At 39.5% G+C, this 16,990-nt stretch overlaps 3 protein-coding genes across 18 annotated transcripts in view; all 3 read left to right on the top strand.

Moving 5' to 3' along the window:
* The window catches only part of prom1a (prominin 1a), an 84,565-nt gene extending 80,434 nt beyond the window's left edge, over positions 1 to 4,131 (top strand). For all 16 annotated transcript variants that reach the window (XM_086259392.1, XM_086259422.1, XM_086259413.1 and 13 more), the window contains one exon: positions 989 to 4,131. The gene's annotated coding sequence lies outside the window, so the exon portion shown is untranslated. The remainder of the gene's footprint in view (positions 1 to 988) is intronic.
* Positions 4,132 to 5,551: 1,420 nt separating this feature from the next.
* Positions 5,552 to 6,440, top strand: fgfbp2a (fibroblast growth factor binding protein 2a). The gene has a single exon (XM_086259370.1). The coding sequence runs from the start codon at positions 5,805 to 5,807 to the stop codon at positions 6,438 to 6,440; it is 636 nt and encodes a 211-aa protein (XP_086115496.1). The 5' UTR covers positions 5,552 to 5,804.
* On the top strand, positions 6,440 to 11,084 carry fgfbp1a (fibroblast growth factor binding protein 1a). The gene is made up of 2 exons (XM_086259356.1): positions 6,440 to 7,949; positions 8,643 to 11,084. The coding sequence occupies exon 2, from the start codon at positions 8,662 to 8,664 to the stop codon at positions 9,295 to 9,297; it is 636 nt and encodes a 211-aa protein (XP_086115482.1). The 5' UTR covers positions 6,440 to 7,949; positions 8,643 to 8,661; the 3' UTR covers positions 9,298 to 11,084.
* Positions 11,085 to 16,990: the final 5,906 nt, after the last annotated feature.

Raw genomic sequence — 16,990 nt, 5'->3', positions numbered from 1 at the left:
AAACCCCTTATCATCACAGTGGCATCTGTCAAAAGATGGGCTATATTAGGTATCAACTGAACTATTAGTACTTGAAGTTGATGTTTAGAAAGCAGCCAAAATGAGCTGGCAATGCAGTGGTAGCAGTCTGGTCACATTGCGCTACTACTGCTGGGATTGCAAATTGCTCTAAAGGAAACCCTGACAATGATGCTAAAGCTGCAGGTTGATAGCCACCCTGCTCATTATAATAAATGAGGATGGACGTTTAATGATAAAGACAAAGACCCAATTTGCTGTTTCTGCAGAATTATGTGAACAAAATCCAAATTGCATCAGATCTGTTTTTCTGTAAGGTAGCACTATGCTCAGCTCCAAATCTGGACAAATGCCAGTACTCACTACTACAGTACTCACAGTATTTTTAGAATTTGTTGTTAGGCAAGTTGCATTTGGCAGCTTCTTTGACATTGTATTGATTAGTTTCTAGTCCACTCTGACCAAACGGTCAACCACTTGACCCTGACAGCTACAACTAATATCATCCTTGGAGTTCTGCCCAGATAATCCAGGATTTCACTCTCAAAGGAATATTCTTATACCTGCCCTACCGTAAAAACCTGATAAATGAAAGAGGTTGAATTTTTATCTGAGTTGTCGTCCATCTGTGCAGAGGACAACTGAAGCTCTGTTAGAGTGATTTTTAGTCATCTCCTTGACGAGAGAACTGCTTGTTCTTCACACAGTTTGGGCATATATCTTAACCCTGCTTAAAGATTTAAAAATAGGCTTATACCTGTGATCTGATCTATGTCTGTATGTCTGAATACCTTTTGAAATACTTTCTTAAACGCATGTTTCAGTTCAGTAAAGTACATTATAGTAAAATGTGCAAAACGTGATTGTGTCTACATACTTTATGAACTAACTTTATCCAGCATCACATCCACCAGGTGTCTTTTTTGGGGTTGACTAACTAAAGCATGTTATTCTCTCATCTGTTTTTAAGCTTTTAATTTCCTAAATCCTTGGACCAGATGAGGCTCAGTGAAAGCTGGTTTCCTCACAACAAAAGAACAATTGCCCTGCAGGCGTTATCTTCAGCGATGAACCGAACCTTCTCGGCCTTCAGTACGGTTACAGCCTGCAGGATATCAAACTCCTCTCCCCTCAGCATCAATCTGAGCCAGGCTTGTTCTGCATTTTTTGTAAAGGACTGCTTTGTCTGCGTTTACATTTGTTCAGATATGAAACAAAGCAGAAAAATATTCAGTGACGGGACATGACATTAACTGTGATGCTTGTTCATTTTAATGTGCTTCTTTGTGCTTACGAAAACAAAAGCTGGAAGGTCAGACGAAGGTAACTGCAAGCAGAGGACTCTTTATTTTTCCTTCTCCTGCTTCCTGCATTTAAAAAGAGATGTGACACTTTCAACTCAAACTAGTGGCAAACTAGTGTGTCATTACATCTGTGATGAATGCAAATTAACGATAACAGCCTGTTAAAAAGTGTTGAATAGTGCAAATACTTTTTTTTAAGTGCAGCATGTGTGAAGTGGTGGATCTGTGGTGTCTTCATGATTGAGAATTTGAGTAAAGTGGTAAAATAGAGGTTAGGGGGTATTCTACAAAAACATTAGTCTCTTTAAAATGTTTACAATATCACAGGAACGTTTATCTTTGCTGGTTTGATGCGCATTACAAAAGACTGGTTGCCTTTGTATGGAGTTTGAGAGCTGCTACTTTTTAAAAGAGGAAATCTGCCAACAGCTAATCTTACACTGCTGAAAATCAACAATCTGGGAGTTATTTGTGCAGTAAAGATCCAAACTGTACTCTTTTTTTCCTAGAATACCTATCTTCCCGTACCCTGTGTCATCTACATCTACAGGTGGCAATTCCCTACATTTTTCCAGAATGCCTTTTAAACAAGTCATTTGTATCCAGTGGGGATGTTATATTACTTTATTTCAAAAAGATGAAATGAAATGTAACAAACTGATTCTGTAATGCTTTCTACTGTGACGATGATGTCCGCAGTATGTTTTGCTCATGCATTATCTTCCCAGGGTGTCAAACACCGCCATTCTGTCTGTGGCTGCTGGCCTCTTTGATCCGTGCGAGGTGTTCTGTGGTGTTAATATGGAGACGCACTGACTGTAATATTTGATACTGAGAGACCAGGATATTCATCTTTATTATGTGGGAGGCAAGGTGGTGATGATGTAAATTACAGGTTTTCCAGTGTTTGTGTTTCATGTCCGTTTTGTTGTCATTTTACGTTCACGTTCACTGGGTGCTTGGTTGGGTTTAGGCACGAGAACTAGCTGGTTATTTTTAGGAAAAAATGGCCGTTTTGATTAAAATATTCCCCTTAACAACGCTGCAACTTGAAAAAAATGATATTAATTGGACTCTTGTAATTAAGAGTCCATATAGCAACACTCATCTCACTATTAGCCGGTGCGTCTCAGTACTAACGTCCTACATTCAAAATGTGCATCTCAGACAAAATTACTGTATTTGATGCCCTGGGAATAAGATTGCTCCAATTCAAATTCTGAATATGTTTTAATCTTTTAGGTTTTAAATGCTTCCTGATGGGTCAATGAAACCTCATAGATTAGGTAAGCTGGTTTTTTAATGGTACTATGGGGCAGAAATGTTGGGACTAACCCCCCACCTCCTCGGCCCTTGTTTTGATAATAATTTCTGGATATCTCAGGTATACAAGAACCTTGAGGAAGTCTCATCCCCATATAGCATGTTACTGATGTGGACAGACCTTCAGCACCATAAAACAAAATCACACCAGTTTTTTTCCAACAGTGTAAGCTTTTTTAGGTGGATTTTCCCTTTAAATCATAGACTTAATTCAAAACACAAACAGACATATGTCTGGCTTTTAGGTTCCCTGTGTGGCAGATTGAATCCTTTGTCACATGGGACCAAGTTTTGTTGAGTTCACTAACATAATATTTTTATTATGATTTGTTTTTTCGTAGTGGTGATACTTTTACAGTGGAGAATAATTCTCAAGCCAAATCTTTTCTTTCTTTCTTTCTTTTTTTTTTTTTAAACTGTAGTTCTCAGGTCTTTAGGGGTCTATCAACTATGTGCTTATTTTGTTCCTCTGCTTTGTATAAACCCACAGTAGCTATGGATACATTTAAAGCTATGAAAAAAGTGAATGTATTCAAGAGCTATTTTCTTTTTATTTCACATTGCTTGATATGGAATTTGAGAAATATGCTGAAATCTATGTGTAACGCAACGGGCAAACAGATCCAGTTGTCCCACTCTCTTTGCCCTTATGTTTACAGGTTAGATTTGCAGCTGCTGTTAGCGGAGTAATGATGGCGAAAAGAAATTAGACAATCCATGATTGGGAATAGTGAGTGCTGTCAATCAAGAGTAGAAAAATAAGCATGCTTCATGTTTTGCACAGCATGGTGTTGATGCACACTCTCAAAAAAAATGTCCATCTTAACACTGAAACATATATTTCTGTTAACATAGCACAGTTGTTCTTTCAAGTACCACACAATCATTAATTTAGGGGAAAATAAAGTGATAAGAATATTTGTCTCTAACATTGGCATCAATGAATTAGCATCAGAAATATGACTGAAATATCCAGTTTATTTATCTTATTTCAATATTTTAATTTCCAAAGCTGTGTTATTGTAAACCAGGGCTAAGTGACGATGAGAAAAGAAATACTCTGTATAGATAAACCTAAATTATGATGTAGTAATAGAACATATTTGCAGTGTAGGAAACTCCCAGCATCAAGATGAAGTTTCTGAATTATATTGAACTTTAAACACAGACGGGCTTCTATTGAGTCACTGATGTTCTTTTTATTTTGAGACACATTTCTTGTTAAAATGGACATTTTTGAAGTATCCGTGTGCTCACAGGACTATCATTGGGTTTCTGCGAAAGTTTGGATGTGAGAGAAAAATGTTTGAATTTACTAAGTGCTTACACTAGATATCCTGTATGCTAACCCTGGATGGATCAGATACAGCGGTAACTGGTTTGAACTGTGATGCTCCAAAGTTGGGCACTGATGGAGCCACTGAAGAGTAGGTTTATATGATGTGATGGAAAGAAAGTGTATAAATTGTGAATAAAGTTTTAAAATCCAAAGTTTGCATTTCAGTGACATTTTTCTTTTGTGGTCTGTGTTTTGAATGAGCCATACAGTTTGGATCAACTTGTTTTAAATGGGCAAATGTAGTTCACAACAATTTCATTTTTTCTGTATTTGGTTTTCTAACAAACAAGACAAAAAAACTTAAAAAGGAAAACAGTTTAACGCAAGAGTGCACATTCTTATGTGGTGCTGCCACTGTTATGTTACTGGTCAGCTATTTCTATAAGAGGTTATCATCTTCCATAAGCATTTGTTTGTTCCTCTGGTTGGAGGTTTTCTGAGACATTAAATAGTTCAGTATATGAATAACCACCACCACTACAACCGCATAGCAGCCCTACTTCTAAAAAGGCTTGTGTAGAGAGAGATGAGCACAAAACTACATAAAAACAGAAGCAGCGGTTCAGAGAAACCCTCTTCAGTGTGTTTACATCAGATCAAACGCTGTGCCGGGGACATAGTTTTAAAATATACACAGCGCAACTATAAAGAACACAATGGAAAATTTTTCAGGAAACACAAAAGACATTTTTTCATTGTTTTTCAGCACCACTGACGAGTATCGCTCTGCCACATGCAATTTGCAGGTGTTACTCCATTTCCTAAATAAATAGATTTTATTTATTTGGTTATGTTGTATTTTGCACATTCAATGAAAAATTAATGATGTTTCCTTATAGTGTAGTGAGCTCACCTGGCCACCATACTTTTGCCTTTACAGGACAAAATTGAGCTCTGATATCACTGTCGTTATGCACAGTGGGCAGCCCACATATTATGATTTTCAAGTGTGGGAATGAACATGCTGATATTTCAGGGAAATGGAAACATTCACAGGGAAGGGTAGTGAATATTTTAAGAAGAAACTGCTAATATTGTGTTTGGCACCAACCGGCACTATAGCTGAAGAGTTTCATCTCTTGCATCTAGAAACTGAGACAAATTACTGATGGAAAATTCACAACTGAATATAATTTTTAGCTATTCTAAAATTGTGGTCTAAATGCAGATCAATGATATATTGCTTCTTAGTCTCAAAACACTAAAACCCTGGAAGTTATACTGCCTGTATAGATTCTTTGAGTACCATGTCTTGTTCTTCTATCACTGACAGCACTCTCAATGCAGATACAGATGGACCCAGAAAATAAAGCCTCTTAAAGACACTCATAATACACTTTATGACCAATGTCTGAGTGGCTTCTCACACTTCTCTTTATACTTTAGATCTTTTAGGAAAATAGGTTGCACTACATCGTTAAGAGTTATTACTGTTTTCTACAGCAAGCAAGACATTTTAAGCCTGCATTCTGCAATGAACTTTTATTAACAAGTGAAACTAAGATTTTTTTCCATGAGGTAAATTTAACATGACTGAGAAGTGGTTACATGCATGAGAGGATGTACTTTTCTTTTTCTTTTTTAAACAGAACACCTACATGTGTCAGCATCGTTTTGCACGTAGCGCTTTCCTTTTTCTGGCAGCTGTAACTGGTAAGGCCACTCTCCTCCTCCCATGGAGCTGGCCTCTTTTAGTCTACTGGGTTGTTTTCTTTTTTTCTTTTTTTTTTTGGAACCTGAATTCCTTCTTTGCTTGGCCAATAAAAAGCAGGAGGGACGCTCATTTCCAGTAGTTTCACATTTAGCACCCATTGGAAACTATGTGGGCCCAGACCGCTGCTCTGCTGCTCGCCTGCTGCCTCTGGCCAGCTGAGGCTCAGACTGAAAGGGGTCAAAGCATTTGGGATCCACCTATCAAATTCAGCACCAAGGCTAAAGACTCATGCACCATGATTGTCACCGGTCAAGGGGAATTCACGAGGCTGAGACTGTCATGCCAGAGGAACAAGCGCTCTTACTGGTGTGACTACATAGGCAAGCCTCACACCTGCACCCCTTACAACAAAAATCCTCGACACTATTTCGTGCAGATGATGTGGAATCTGAGAAAGCTGGACAATGCCTGCCAAGCACCAAGACAGATTAAACCTCACATGTGCAGGAAGGCAACTGATGACTCTCAGATGGTCTTCTCATCATCTTCATTCTCCCAGTCACGAGCAGAGGCTTCTTCTAGGAAAGTAGCAAGACCTCAACGTCGGCCTACACCAACAAGACAAGCTGACGCAAAATCCATTCAAGAGCCACAAAAAGAAAAGACCACTCAGGAAACTAGTACTCAACCACCACCAACAACACCTGCTGTTGAGAGCAACGCTAAAAGAATGGCTCGGCAGAATTGCTGGAGGTCGCTGCAGGGCATCTGCTCGTTCTTCATTGGTTTGTTTCGTAATTAACCAGAAAGGTGAGCAGCAGTACTGGGCCTGTTTGTTAACATGCAACACTTTTTAAAAAAATATTCATTTATAACTAATCTAGAATGAGGCTATTTAATTAAGTTAGATTCCAGCATTTTTTTTATTTATTTATTTTGCTGCTCCTAATTATATTGCCTATGCACCCAGTTTCCACCTTGCACAGCTTTTAACCGCTAATGAAAATAACTTGGCGTCTGGCTCAAGCAGCCCTTGGAGGAAAATTCCAAACGAGGAGTTTGTTAGCCTGTTGTAGAACTGTAACACCCTCTTCAGGGCAAGCTGTGCTATTACAGTGACTTTCAAGTACTCCTCTCACTCAAACCAACAATTATCAGCCTCCATTAAGAGCCAAGCTGGAAGAACTTAAAGGTCTCACTTGACTATGTAATGACAAATGTTTTGCATGAACAACCTGTACTGAATGATACTGCTTTAACATATAATGTATGTTTATTATGTTTATTACTTGCATATTATCTGTTTGCATCACTCAATATTACCTTCAGAATTATTGGGGGATTGTTTTATTTTTTTTGCTCTGGTTTTCCATGCTGGTGTATTTGTCCCAAAATATGTATAAATGTGAAAATGTTTTATTAAATAACCATTTTCAATCTCTATGTGCTGATTAATGCCATTTCATTAACATTCCTGATTAAAAATATTAGATAATAAAACTGCAAGCAGCAGTATTTGTGAAAATGAGTTGTCTAGGGTGTTATGTCTTATGGCAGTGTGCAGTTTAATATTTTTAAGCCATATGACTCGTCTACTGTACCGTATATGACCATTAGGTGTTTGGTGCTTTGAGACTAAGTTCAATCAATCAGCAGTTTTATCCAGCAGAAACATCTGGCTCCTTTCAAGATATTCAAAGCCATTTCATCTCTGGCACGGTGCACTTACAGTTGGCCCTGTGAAGGTCCTTTAAGACTCTAGGTTATTTGCATTTGTTTAAAATATGAACTTAGATTATTCTAAAGCAGGTGGAACTTGAAGCAGAAAATCTGGAACAACAGATAACTTTTAGTTTTGGGAGCTTAACATAAGCCTTGCAAGTGCTCATGATTATTCAGGTCCATAGAAGCTGCAAACAAGTTTAACACTTGTATCACTTGTGGGTTGATGAAGTTTTGGTTCTAAATTGACAGTGTTTATAAAAAGTTTTTATTATGTATTAGGGTAATTTCATTTTCTATCAGCCATGTAATTTTAAATGTCTTCCCCCCCCCCACACACACACACAGTTTAGTTTGATGACACAGGTACCAGGTTCAAAGTATCCCTAATCTATTCGAGACCTCAATAAACTTTATAAGCTCTTCAGTCATGCTGTGTGTGTGTGAGGGTGTGTGACTGAGCGTGTGAGTGCAAGTGTATATATTTGAAGGGGAGGGGTGATTATGTGGCAGCATATTGCAATCTGCAAGTAAGGGCAACACTCTCATGTGTGAGGACTGCAAACCGAAGTTTCTCTAAAAACTTCAGGTAAGGAAAAGCACCACAACTTAAGCTGCACCCTAATCTGGCAATAATATTTGGGGTGTGCTACTTACATCAGCCTAGTATATATTTAATGTGCTCACAGTTAAGTTTTTGTAAAATGCATTCTGTGAAATCCTTGTTGCCAGGTTCAATATTTATAAAATACCTGTTAAACACATTGTCTTTATTTCTATTTCCAATATTTACTAGTCTGTATTTTGTTTATAACTGTTGTAGTTATACTGTAGGCGATATAGTTGCATAACTGCATAATCAAGGGATAATTGCACCATCACAATTGTATGATGCATTTACATTTTTATTTTTTAATCAGTATTTAAATCTGTGCTTCTTTTTAACAGTTTTTAAACCTCTTCCTTTCTTAAAGTCAAACTAAAAGGTGCATGTGCTCCATGTTTTTTTCAAAATTCCGTTTATGGAATATTTTTTAGATTGCATCTTTGCATTCTTCTTTTTGTTCTTCAAAATACCTCTTTGACTTGAAATTGTCTTGAATGTGCTGTACAAAAAATACTTAATGCTGTTTTGTGCTGTCTAAAGCCAAAACTATTCCCACAACATTCAGTTTCCATTTGAAATGTTAGTTTAACGGAGGGATTAAGACATGTCTTTCTCCAAAGGGAAATTAAAGGGTTTTAAGGTCAAGTATCTAAATCTGATTTAATCCTTTGGCAGGTTGTGTTCTACTGATTTCATGGCTCTCCTCACAAACGTCACCATCCTCCTGGTCTTGGCTTGTGTTTCCTATCAGGTGATGTTGGGTAGCTGCCAAAAGAGCGGTGGACGGAGGGGACGAGGCATGGACAAAGGACAGCACAAGAATAGATCGGGAGCAAAAGTGGGCCGCCAAACAAAGCCCGTCTCTGCACAGCTCATGAGAGGCAAAGTGGTCACCAAAGACAAGTTTGAATGTGCCTGGGTTGCAACAGGTGAAGATATCGTCATTCTCAGCATCACGTGCAAGAAGGAGGACAGGAGCTTCAGCTGCGAGTATATTGCCAGACCTACTGCTTGTCCTGAGTATGCCTCAAATGTTAAACTTTACTGGAAGCAGATCGGCAGGGAGCTGAAGAAGCTAAACAGTCTCTGCCAGGACAGCAGTGCTTTTGTCAGGGCAGGTATGTGCAGAAGAGCTGCCAGAGAGGCTCATTTCAGACTGAATGTAACACAGAGGGTGAAGACTTCTCCACTGTATACCCCAACTTCTCCAGTCAAAGCTGTAAAATCCTGTCAAGCTGATAACAGGAAGAGAGCAGAGGAGTTCTGCAACAACTCCTGGTCAAGTGTTTGCACATTTCTATTTACTATGGTGCGGGATTATGATTGCTGATACAGAAAAACTGGAATTAGTTCAGCTTTTCTGCAGTCACATACAGTAAATACTTGTCCCATAGATTCTTCATATAGATGCTTGCTGCTCAACAAAAACATACTCAATGAACAGTTTTTGATCTATCGCTTTTGGAGAAATTTGTGTAAGCGTTCAAGCCTATTGAGACAGATATAATATGTAGAATATTAGTTTCTCGATTTTTATTTCTTTTCCTGTAACTTGTAATTTCACTTGGGGTTTTTTTTTCCTATTATAGCCATATTGAAATTACCTCTCCTTCTCAATATAAAATGCCTACTTAAATAAAAAGACAAAATACTCCTTAAAATAATGTCAAACCATTTTCTGTCTCTCCCAAATGTGCACAGTCTTGCCTGAAGTCTTTTCATGGGAGGTTAAATGTTTGGGAATGTCTGGTATTGACATAGCAATTTAAGCCAGGGGGAGTGTGATTTCTAGAAACCTCAGCCTGCATACCTTGGCAACGAGAGGTCTGTGAAGCCACAGTCACTGTGTGAAGCCATAAAAACCTCATATGTTCATCTTGCATAATCAAGGGATACCAGTATCTAAACGGACAAAATAAAACAGAAATAATATTTTGCAGGTTAAACCGAAGACTTTAGCATAATTTTTTGGCACTTATGATCAGTAGAAGTTCTCATACTTATTCATCATTTCCGTGATAACATTAGCTTGAATTAGCTTGAATTAAGTTTGCATACCACACTTGTACATACTGTAAAATTCATACTATTTGCTTTGGAAAAGCTGTACTGGAATATGAGTTAATATTTCTAATATTACTGTATCAATGAGCTGTATAAACTAACTAATGAAGTACATTCCTGGGTAATTTGATTTCCTTTTTTTACTGTCAATATTTACTTGATAATGGAGAGGTTACCAGTTAAAGTAATTTAAATAAAAACTTGCAGAACAATTAAAGTTGTACTACAAGGAAACTGTAGTAGATGGCGCCTATCCCAGCTGCCAGAGGGTGAGAGACAGGGTACACCCTGGACAGGTCGTCAGTCTGAATTAAACCAACTTGATTTTATTATATTTTTATATATCACCTAAAACTGTTTCACACGGGAAGATAAAATCTCTGCTATAATAGAGAAAATACAGATGGCCTGATAGTTCTGTTTGAGAAAGCACTTGGTGACACTGTGAAGTGGTAATGAACCTCCAGCAGGACCAAGCTCAGGGACAGGGAGCCATCTGCTACACTTGGTTGGGAGGTGATGTCAAAGAGAAGAAAAAAAACTAGTACTGACAATCCATGAACAACAAACTAGGAGAAAGTAAATAAAACTTAATGGGAATAGTCCTGTAAAGATACACACTGGCTGTTTATGTTCTAGGAATCCCAGAAAATTCCATTCCCAAAAGTGCCATTGTTAATATTCTCCAATCATACACAGTTCTGTGAAAGCCAGAAAGAACATTCTTCAGCCAGAGCTGGAAGACATGTTGTCATTTTAGACAGTGGAATGACTCTGCTTTCTGTGATCACTTAGTCTTCATCTCCTGCTGAAACTTAATGGTTTGCCCACAGGTTAAATCCATCAAGTTCAGACTCTCAGCAGGTTGCATTCTGGGCTTAGTAGGAAATCTGTTGCTGGTGGATCAGAAAGGCCAAAACAGTGTGGCTGCAGAAAAAAATAAATTATACAGCAGCCACAAAGTCACTGCTAGAATGTAGTGAATACAGACTTATAAGGAGTAGCTTTCCTTGAAGGACTTTAAAACAACAGCTGCTGAAAACAAGACTGAAATTCTGCTGAGCTCAATTAAACAGTTTCTATTAAACTTAAACTCCCAGAGAGCAGCCATTTGGCTTTTCTACCTATAAAACCCGGAGAGCAGCCAAATGGGTGGTAGGCTTTTAGCTAAGCTTTAGCTTCAGCCAAGTGGAAGCTAAATTGGCTAGTCATTCATATGTATATTAGGTTGTTACCTGGGAATTCTGGAGGGAGGGGAGTGGGGGTGTATGAATGAGGGGGTGGGGGAGCTGCTAAAAGCTGTGCACTTCCTTTTGTGTTTCATCTTGATGCATTCTCAATCATCCAGGGAAATAAATCTCCAAAAGTCACCAACTTGGAGTGTTTCAGTTTGCCATCTTAGGGAGAAATCAACACACCGTCTAAGAAGTTTTTGCGCAAGTGAAAGCGATGTGAAAAAATTGTCCGTGGTAACATTTCTGCCCTTGTCTAGGAATGGTTCCATCAGCCTCATTACTACATTTTCAGAAAGTCTCTCCCCAGTGGGACGATTGGGGTCCTTGCCAAGATATGGGAAGACATTGCAAATGTACTTGGATTTTAGGTCGCAAGCCACCCAAAACTTGATCCCAAACTTGTCAGGTTTACTTGCAATATACTGCAGGAAACAGCACCGAGTCTTTGATGGGAAAAGCTGTTCATCAACGGTGATATGTAGATCAGGGTTGCAGCACGTGATGCTGTTGGTGACAAATGATCCCCACACACTGGAAATTGCAGCGAACATGATTGACATGGCAGCACTGAATGCACATGTGCTGTATCAAGCATGCACCGGGACGAAGGAAAGACGGGTGGACTTCCTGGTGGAGCTTGCAAGAGAGTTGGCTCACTCTCATGTAGCTGCGAAGAAGGCAAGAAAAGAACAGTTGCTTTGGACACAACCCTCCACACCTAGCCCTGGAAAAAGAGCCATGTGTCAGGTCAAACACAAATGCAAGAACAATCATGCCACTGTGCGATGTGTTCACTGCAACAGATACACATGTGGTAAATGCAGACTACAGATACCATGGCAGTACCAGGATTGTGAGTGATTGCTGAAAATGTTGAAATGTACTCACTCACTTTTTATTATTATTTGTAAATATGTGTACAAATGGTTGGTTTTTTGTACTGTTTTTGCAGAGGGTCGTGAAAACTGCCCAGCGCATCGCCGGAGCACCACTTCCTGCCATAAAAGACATCTACAGGAAGCGGTGTCTGAAAAGGGCTGGGAAAATCATCAAAGACCCCAGTCACCCATCGCATGGACTCTTCACCCTCCTGCCCTCTGGGAGGCGCTACAGGAGCCTCCGGACTAAGACCACCAGGTACCGGAACAGCTTCTTCCCCACAGCTGTCAGACTCCTGAACTCTGCCTCCTGACATCTGACTCACGTTAAACTCATGGACTGAACATACACACACCCACAATGGACAACTGTACCCTCAAACACACAATAATAACATGGACTGAACCACCACTCACAACCACTAGCACTTTATATAGCCTCTGTAGAAACTATCTACACCCTCACTACTGCACTACTGTATAGCTCTGTGTAAATAATCATTCTGTACATTCGATAATCTTTAATCCTACAACTGTTTACAACTTGCATAGTTCCCACTTCTGTATAGCTGTATATCTCAGATTCTGTAGTTATTTATTTCATATTCTGTATAGTTTTTCATATTTATATCCTGTTCATATCCTGTACATAGCTTGTACTCACTACAGCCTGTACATACTTATAGAATATTCACAACATACTTCATACCGTGTACCATAATAGACCCATTTCTGTAATATACTCACATATCTATATTATTGCTAATATATATTGTAATATATCTATATCACTAAAGCACTTCTGGATGGATGCAAACTGCATTTCGTTGCCCTGTACCTGTGCATGTGCAATGACAATAAAGTTGAATTCTATTCTATTCTATTCAGAATCAGAATCAGAATACTTTATTGATCCCTGGGGGAAATTATTTTTTGTTACAGTGCTCCATTTTAAACCAACATTAAGACAAGACAGACAATACACTAACTAAGAATAGTACAATATATACATATATATACACATACATACATACATACATACATACATAAGTCACTCATAAATAAATAGTTGGAAAAGAAACGTGTAGTTGTAGCAGCAAACAGTGTGTTAAGTGGATGCGTTGTACAGGGAGATGGCCACAGGCAGGAATGATTTCCTGTGTCGTTCAGTGGTGCTTTTCGGTAATCTCAGTCTCTCACTGAACGTGCTCCTGTGACTGACCAGCATGTCATGGAGTGGGTGGGAGGTGTTATCCAACATTGTCTTTATCTTGGACAGCATCCGCCTCTCCGACACCACCTTGAGGGAGTCCAGCTCCATCCCCACAACATTGCTGGCCTTACGGATTAGTTTATTAAGTCTGTTGGCATCTGCGACCCTCAGCCTGCTCCCCCAGCATGCAACAGCATAGAGGATCGCACTGGCCACAACAGACTCATAGAAAATCCTCAGCATTTTCTGGCAGATGTTGAAGGACCTCAGTCGCCTCAAAAAATAGAGATGACTCTGGCCCTTCCTGTAAAGTGCTGTGGTGTTTTTAGCCCAGTCCAGTTTATTGTCAATGTGTACTCCAAGGTATTTATAGTCCTCCACAATGTCAACACTGACCCCCTGGATTGAAACAGGGGTCAAGTGTTTCCTGGTCTTCCTGAAGTCCACGATCAGTTCCTTGGTCTTTGCCACGTTGAGCTGCAGATGATTCTGCTCACACCACGTGACAAAGGAGTCGACCACAGCCCGGTACTCTGTCTCATCATCCCTGCTGATGCATCCAACCACCGCAGAGTCATCAGAAAACTTCTGAAGATGGCAGGTCTCTGTGCAGTGGCTGAAGTCTGTGGTGTAGAGGGTGAAGAGGAAGGGGGAGAGGACAGTCCCCTGTGGTGCCCCTGTGTTGCTGATCACCTTGTCAGACACACACTGTGGGAAACGTACATATTGTGGTCTTCCTGTCAGGTAATCAACAATCCAGGACACCAGAGAAGCATCCACCTGCATCGCTGCTAACTTATCACCCAGGAGGGTCGGCCTGATGGTGTTGAAAGCACTGGAAAAGTCAAAAAACATGACCCTCACAGTGCTCGCCGGCTGGTCCAGATGGGTGTAGACACGATTGAGCAGGTAGATGATGGCGTCCTCAGTTCCGAGACGAGGCTGATAAGCGAACTGAAGGGGATCCAGGTGTGGTCTTACTATGGGTTGCAGCTGGTCCAGGATGAGCCTTTCCAGGGTCTTCATGATGTGGGAGGTCAATGCCACGGGCCTGTAATCCTGGGGGCCACTGGGACGTGGCGTCTTTGGTACAGGGACGAGGCATGATGTCTTCCACATCACCGGGACCCTCTGCAGACTCAGACTCAGCATAAACAGTTTATGAAAGACTCCACACAGCTGGGGGGCACAGGTCTTGAGGACAAGGGGACTCACTCCGTCTGGTCCAGCAGACTTGCCTGAGTGAAGTCTCCTCATTTGCATCTCAACCTGGTATTGAGTGAAGGTGATGGGTGGGGGAGGGGTGTCAGGAATCTCACAGGAGGCAACATGTGAAGAGAGAGGCTGGCACAGTGGTGTGGCTCTGGATTCCATTCTGTTTTTATTCTGTTTTTATCAATAAATCTCAGCAACAAAGGACATATACCCATGTGTGTTGATTTCTCCCTAAGATGGCAAACTGAAACACTCCAAGTTGGTGACTTTTGGAGATTTATTTCCCTGGATGATTGAGAATGCATCAAGATGAAACACAAAAGGAAGTTCACAGCTTTTAGCAGCTCCCCCACCCCCTCTCTCCGGGTTTTATAGGTAGAAAGGTAAAAGCCTGGGGATGCATGTGTTAAAAATAATAAAATGCCAGAAGAATGGTACTTTAAATTAAGAGCTATTCTTCTGCCAGCTTTGCAAAGAAATAATTGAATTTAAAAACTCCAAATGCAGTATTTAAAGCTAATGAAATGGGTCTTACATGGACACCAAATGTCATTCTAAATGCAATCAAGCTATGAAAAATAACACTGAGACTAATGCTGCAAAATTGCTCTTAAGTTGTTTTATACTCCAATATGCATTAATTTTTTCCTGACCAACAATGTGTCAGCTTTAACCCAGACACTTTTCAGAAAGCACATAACTGCCACATGTTCTAGTTCTGCTTTATAGTGAAGGATCCAAAGAAAAGACCAAAATGAACTGCTTTCCAGGACTGAGCTCTATAGCTCTGCGAGTGAACAAACAGGGGTCACACATTTATTGTGATGCTGTGGCACACTTTGCATAAAAGCTTCGGATAAGCGCGACTGATTTATTTATGTATTTTTTGGTATGTTTTCTGCACTGTGATTCCTCTTGCCAGTGTTATTCAGAAGCACATCATGCATCTCAGTTATGTATCTGTAGAATGATTACAGGAAATGAAGGTGAGCATTTTTGAGGAATAGGGCTAAAGACAATGTGTTTTCATATTATGTCTTGTAAATATGATTTTATTGTTTAACATTGATTTATTTGTTTGTACTATTTTATTTTAACGTTATCTTTATGAGCTCATCATAGCTTTAAAAATGTATGTAGGTCTCTGCATTCATTATTTTGTTTACAGTCAATAAGTCATGTATTTAATGGCATTGTTAAAGCTGCACTAATGATCTCCTCATTTCCAGTGAGTTAAACAAGGGAATTCATTTTGAAAGCAGTCACAAATACACAGAAAGAATTATCAGACAAATGTTTCCTCCATGATGTCACCAATTCGTTTGTGGACTACAATTTTAGGTTCTTCAGTTTACCCTTGTATACATCAACATATTGGTTTTATGATGCCAGAAGTGGAAACAAAAGTAGTAAGTTAGCAGCTATTAACAAAAAACCTGGCTAGCAAGTTTTATCTTTATGAACTAGAATTTCACTCACTAACACAACCTCATTTCAGACTTTGTGTTAAAAGAAATCCAAGCCAGATTTGTCATATCATTGCATTTAAATGCTTCTAAAAGCCCCAGCACCATTTTAAAAAAGAACTGTTTAGTGACTCCAATTAGCAGAAATGAGTATGTGAAAACAAAAACAGCTAGTAAGATGTTTTCATCAGGTGGCCTCTAACAAAATCCAAACAAATGTTAACATTGGTCTGTTCCTGCTATTAATTTCATGATACGTGAATGGATGTAAAGCCAAATCTTTCCCCAGTAAGTGAACCCAGGAAAGGGTGGGCGTACAGGTGGTGTGACTGCCTGCAACCACTCCTGATTGGCTGAGGCGATGTAAGGCTTGGTCAAGCTGAAAATATTCAAAACACATTTCAGCACTATTGACACAAAGGAGATCTGGCACAGTGTGTATGTGAGTCAGGCTTATAAGCTTATATGAATGCCTTTGTATGTGTGCAAGTGAGCTTTTCGTTTATAAGCTTTAGGCTCAGTGGAGCCAAGATAACAAAGAACTGAAGGGAATAAAAATAAATGCCATAAAATGGCACTGTTAGTGTGAAGTTAGACAGATGAGTGTGTGCTGTTGTGGGCAGTCTAGACCAAACAAACATCACCATCCATCTGGCTGTATGAGTATCGTTTTTCTAGACATATTATAAAGGCTCAATATGCATGCATAAGCTGCATTTTAAAATAATGTGACTCAGAGCAAAGATTTCCCAGAAATAACTGACAATTAAGTTCTACAGCGTCGTCCTGCAGTAGAAATGATCATCTAGTATGGAGCAAGCCTGATTTAGGATAGGCACTGGCAGTGACAGTGATTACAGGAAAGACTTTAAACTGCACATTTCAAAGATCTACCATACACAAAATATGTGTATGGTTTACATTGCACATGGGTACCTGTTTTCCTCCATCT

This window comes from Aulonocara sp. 'chitande type north' Nkhata Bay, linkage group LG2 (genome assembly GCF_057382095.1).
Source record: "Aulonocara sp. 'chitande type north' Nkhata Bay isolate Kocher_YH1m ecotype deep benthic linkage group LG2, A_spYH_male_GT1.1, whole genome shotgun sequence".
Taxonomy (NCBI): domain Eukaryota; kingdom Metazoa; phylum Chordata; class Actinopteri; order Cichliformes; family Cichlidae; genus Aulonocara; species Aulonocara sp. 'chitande type north' Nkhata Bay.
This window is presented reverse-complemented; position numbering and strand designations above follow the sequence as displayed.